Source organism: Vigna unguiculata, chromosome 3 (assembly GCF_004118075.2).
Source record: "Vigna unguiculata cultivar IT97K-499-35 chromosome 3, ASM411807v1, whole genome shotgun sequence".
Classification (NCBI taxonomy): domain Eukaryota; kingdom Viridiplantae; phylum Streptophyta; class Magnoliopsida; order Fabales; family Fabaceae; genus Vigna; species Vigna unguiculata.
Genome location: NC_040281.1, coordinates 17,697,154 through 17,702,431, shown reverse-complemented (window position 1 = coordinate 17,702,431; position 5,278 = coordinate 17,697,154). Strand labels below are relative to the sequence as shown.

General features: G+C 34.8%; 1 protein-coding gene across 8 annotated transcripts; it reads right to left on the bottom strand.

The window, feature by feature from the left end:
* Positions 1–481: 481 nt before the first annotated feature.
* On the bottom strand, positions 482–4,824 carry LOC114177693 (zinc finger protein 4-like). Of its 8 annotated transcripts, none has more exons than XM_028063162.1 (4): positions 4,736–4,824; positions 4,303–4,368; positions 2,247–2,297; positions 482–1,669 (listed from the first exon to the last, which is right to left on the bottom strand). In XM_028063162.1, exon 4 carries the CDS (start codon positions 1,578–1,580, stop codon positions 837–839), a length of 744 nt encoding a protein of 247 aa, XP_027918963.1. In that variant the 5' UTR covers positions 1,581–1,669; positions 2,247–2,297; positions 4,303–4,368; positions 4,736–4,824; the 3' UTR covers positions 482–836. The 8 variants fall into 8 exon arrangements, with proteins under 8 accessions (XP_027918963.1, XP_027918959.1, XP_027918964.1 ...); XM_028063158.1 differs by having other exon boundaries at positions 2,232–2,297; positions 4,736–4,823; XM_028063163.1 differs by lacking the exon at positions 4,736–4,824 and adding an exon at positions 4,568–4,698.
* Positions 4,825–5,278: the final 454 nt, after the last annotated feature.

The window sequence follows — 5,278 nt, the reverse complement described above, 5'->3', positions numbered from 1 at the left end:
GCTCCCTTTCAAATGACATGGACTTCACAAACAACTTTAACACGCGAAGTCAACATGGACGGAAAAAAAAATCTTTTGTGTTATATATATATATATATATATATATATATATATATATATATATATATATATATATATATATATATATATATATATATATATATATATATATGCTTGGACAACTTTTGAAGGTTATTTTTCCTTAAATATACTTTTCAAAGGTAGCGTTTATATGACTTAACTGATTCCTTATTTTGGAGGTAAAAAGCTATTACTATTATTAATCATCACTTTTTTAGATTCTATTCTTCTTTTTCCGCTGAATGTGAGTCCTCTTTAAACTATGATGTAATAGTTTTTAACGAGGTGGTGTGATAACATGGCCATGATCATACGTGTTTCTATTAAGATTGGAACTCCTGCATGCAAAATCCACCAACTATTGAATCACATTCATACTCATATTTCTATCAAACAGCACTTAGATGTTAAACATTTACTCCAGAATCATCAATAATGAGGTAAAGTACAGACGAGAAGAAGCCATTGATAATGTGAGATTAAATAAGGTAAAATGGCCATTGGAAATAAACATCTCACTGTACAGTGCACGCCTATTAATTAATATTTAACTTCGGAAGAGAATCAAATACTAAAAACTCTTAGAGAAGTGATGCATACACACATACATAAAACTCTGATAATTAAACCCCTCACAATGAAAATGAGTGGTTGAGAAATGTGATTGTAAAGCAATGGATGATGAGTCACTTCTTAGCCACTTATTTATTACTCTGTGAGGCCTTTGTTTGTGTATGTATCATTCTGAGGTCAATTCAAAGCTTCAATGTGAGATCAGGAGATGCAGAAGCTTGTGGTGGAGGAGGCACAATTGGAACAAGACTGGGATTTGAGCTCTGAACATGTCCTTCAGTAACACCAGCTCCCTGGTCTACCTGTCTGAAACTTCCAGGCCAAAACAATCCAACATCATCATCTTCCACGAAAACCAGTGATCCAAAATGGTTTCTCTCAAATCTTGCAGCGGCTCTCATATCAGGAGTTCTCAGTGAGGATGAGACGTGTCTTTGGTGCATTGCAGAATGAGCTTCAAGACCAAGAGACCTAAAAGGTGAACCATGAAGAGGTAGAGATGCCAAACTTGTGTACCTCTCAGTGAACATTCCCATTCTCAATGCACGCTTAGCCATTGTCCTCTCCCTTTTGTGAGCATTTTGATGGCCCCCTAATGCCTGCGAACTATAGAACTTCCTCCTGCAGTAGTTACAAGAAAAAACCCTGGGAGTTGCTGTTGCTGATGCTGAAGCAGGAGGTTCAGCTCCCACTTCACTGCTAGCATCACTAGAACCTTTCAACTCACTATCACTGGAATTGAAGTTGAGTGTCAAGTCAAGGGTAACAGAACCTGGATCAGTTTCATCCTTTGTGAGACAGGAGGAAGTGGTGGTGCTGCCCTTTGTAAGATCATAAGATGCTTCATGCAAGGATACATTCGATGCCACCTGGCTACTTCCTTCTGAATGATTTTCAGGTTCCAAGTTCAAGTTTGGAGTCATCATGTTGTATGGACCTGTTAAGAGTTAACTTTTTTCCCAGAAGGCACTTGGGTGGAACAAATCCGTTACTCAGCTTACCATGATACCATTGTCTGCATTTTATCAAACACATTATATGTAAGGTTCAGAGTTTTGTTTGTGTTTGCAAAATGGAAGATACAAAATTCTGGCATTAATATGAAGTGGCAATAATATGCAATCGAAGTAGAGCAAACCCTGCCAATCCAATCATATAACATATCTAGCCTCGCATCAACTGCATGGTCCTATACATAGGCAACTGCATGGTTTCTATTGTGTTTATCCATCGTGCGTGCAAAAAATATAACTACTCTAATCACCAAAGTAAAAATATCATTGCAGAAACATAAGAAGATATAGAGCAAGTGTTACTGATGATAATTATGTGGAATATTCCTTCCACAAAACAAAGGAAAATCAGATACATATTAAGATGCTTACACAGTCAACATAATGCGAGTGATGTTATTCAAGTGTTGCTAACAGAGTACAAAGTGTTATCATTGCTGAAATATAGAGCAATAACCCAAAAGTAACAGTTGGCATATGAATTTCATCAAGAGAAAACACAGTTCACACCACATGTAACAGTTCATTTACAGTAGTGCCACTTTAAAGAAAATATCTCCTCACCAGAAAAATAGTTACCAAATTTTCTTGTTGTCTAACATGCCTATTTTTGTCTTTCTTCATAGGGACCTATCATGAATGGTAGAAAGAGAATAATGCCCAAGAGATTAGAAATTCAAACCACAAAAAATTCCTACCAATGGATTTTTCAGTTATGCAGTTTCTCAAACAGTCCCTTAGAATCCATAACATTTGTCTAATGTAAAATACTATATTATAAACGAATATATTTCTCCATTATGACCAAGATGAAGAGAATACATATAAGAGTTAGGGAATGAATATTGAAAAAATAAGAGGACATAAGAATAAGTGATGTAGTAACATGTATAGAAGTAACAGAAACAAAATTTGGCCTTATTTCTCACACAAATATGATTTCTTCTTGTTGCAGAGACCCTATTTCTCAGACAGATTTCTAGAATTATGTTATGCATTGTCACGTTATCCACATACCATTCTGCTATGCCAATCTCTATTAGTTAGTTTATCACCCACTAACTCAAGGAATTGAAGCTACAACAAAAAAAATTTGGTTCTTCCCCTTAAAAACAGAGTCCTTAAATGAACTCAAGTGTTAATTGAGGCATCCATACCAAGGCAATGTAAGAAGACTATGCAAATTGAAGGACGTATGAAGAATCAGAGAGACTTTCTTCTTTCATATCTTTTAAGCTTTTCATAACAACAATTTAGCGAAAATGTTTTCAGATGAATGTGTACTAATGCAAGAATAAACACCCAAGAAGAATAACTAGACAGAAATAGATTTTTTTTGCTATCTTTTTATTTATTTATTTCGTACAACAATGGAAACATACGTTGGATACAAGATAAGACTTAAATACAAAATGTACCTTGTGGGTCCTTACGACAGGAGATTTGGTGCAAAATGTACCTCATGTTCCTTATCCCTTGATGATACTTAAATGAGCATTATTATGTTATGTATTTCATATCTTTTCTTTTACTTAGTAGAATCTAGTTCGTCTAATGATGTTTAGCACATTTTATTTTAAGTAAAATACTAGAATAAGACAACCTCGGTGGCTATTTAGTTGGTCATAGCACAGTTCATTCCCTTTCTTCAAGACACTGCAGATTCCCACTAAAGTTTTCTCTCATTGATGCTAATTCAAGCAGAAAAATAAGTGATTCTATGGTGCACTAATTTAAGCAAAAGTATAAAAGTAGCATTTTTTTGTTGTCGGTTGTTGTGACCTATAACAGTTGTTCCGATCAATAGTAAATTGTGGAATTGTCCTCCAATCATGAGTCTACAAGGTATTTACCATGCCAAATTTTACAGCTATTAATCCTTCATTTGCTGGCAAAAGCAAATGGTATTTTCAAATATACTGAGATGAAAAGGGTCATGTCAGAAATTTGGTGGAGTTGCAAAATTGTATTCTTTAAATCAGATAGGTTTAACAGAACACTCGAGAGGGTTATTAACATAAACTTGAGAAATCTAATAAACTCCAGAGATTAGCCAGATAATTCTATAATCAACTAATTAACCACCCAAAAGCAGTTCTAAAACATGGAAATCGAACAGGTAATTATCACCTTGAATGGTCATAGGAGAAAAGAAGATGAAGAACAGTAGGAATTAAGATTTTAAGAAAATCACTAAACAATAGAACACAAGAAAAGAAAAGAGAAGTTATTCACATAAACTCTGGTGCTTCTGCTTGAACTTTACAACATAGATCTAAAATTTTGATACTCAACTAGTAGGCATAATCCTTTTCTTTTCTCAGTAAACTGACAAAACTGTAATTACCCATCACAGAAATGGTTATCACATAAACCAGACACAAAACCCTCAACATTAGCATAAAAACTTTTCATTTCTTGCAAGCCAAAGTGGACCTTCATGAAAACACAATAGGAGAAAAGCAGCAGAGCAATCAAAGGAAAAGTGAAACGAAAGAAAGAGAGTGAAGAAGGAGAAAAAAAAAAGCAGCAGAAGAATGGGTTAAAATGCAGGGAGGAATTAGAAGAAAGTGCATAACCAAAAACAAATCTTTTTTTTTTTGAGTGATTAGATGGGTGAAAAAGAGGAACTTACATAAGAAACCATAGTACAGTACGAAAAATCCGCAGGCTCCTTCCCTCACATGCTGTTTCTAGGCACCTAGTTGTGAGTATGAGGAGTATGAGCAACAACCAACAATAGAGGGTACCATGTTTTTTAGCATGAAGCAGTGTAAAAGGGTGAGTGAATAATTAAAAGGAGAGATAGATAAGATGACAGACAGAGAAAAAGAGAGAAAGAAAAAGAGTTATGTTATGGGAAAGCAAATAAGAGAGAGAGATAACATAAAGACATGAACCACGTCTTTTGTCGAATTTGAGGTTGTATTTGCCACTGCTTAACTTTAACTGATAAGGGCTAATTATCAGTAAGTGTGAACGTGTCTGTGTCTGTCCCTCTGTCTCTCTGAGATGTTAAAAATGACCAAACCAAACATCATAGACAAGAAAAGCAATCACTACTTTACCTGCCAAGACCCACCAGCTAGAACTCAACCAGACGCATGCTTCTGCACAAAACGTGAAACAACTAATAAAATCAAAATGTGGCTAATAATTTTAGCTATGTTTTATCTTCATAAATTCTCATCATGGTCCCACTCACTGTGCTAGAGCATGAATAATAAATATGCATCGGTTTTTTTCGTTTATAATTCAAATAAAATAGAATTTCCTTAATGGTCGTTTTGCGTCCACTACAAAAAAGAAAGTGGTCCCCTTCTGTTCATATTTAACGTTAGCTTTATGTCTTTTGGTGATATAAATTTTTTTCTATTATTATATCTGATTCAACTATAGAGGATATTTTTCTTTACCATTGATTGACCCAGCCACCTTTGTCATATTCATTCATATGGACTCCCATAACTTCCCCATCTTTTCCAACCTGCACATTGCATCATGCTCTTTCTTTCTCTTTCCTTTTCTTTTCTCCTCTTTTCTCATTAGCCACTAAAACACCCCCGCACTTATCATTACCACCGTTTTATTTGTTTATAAAACTATAACAT

Coding starts and splice junctions, on each gene's coding strand:
- LOC114177693 (XM_028063162.1), bottom strand. CDS start 1,580: ATGATGACTCCAAACTTGAACTTGGAACCTGAAAATCATTCAGAAGGA.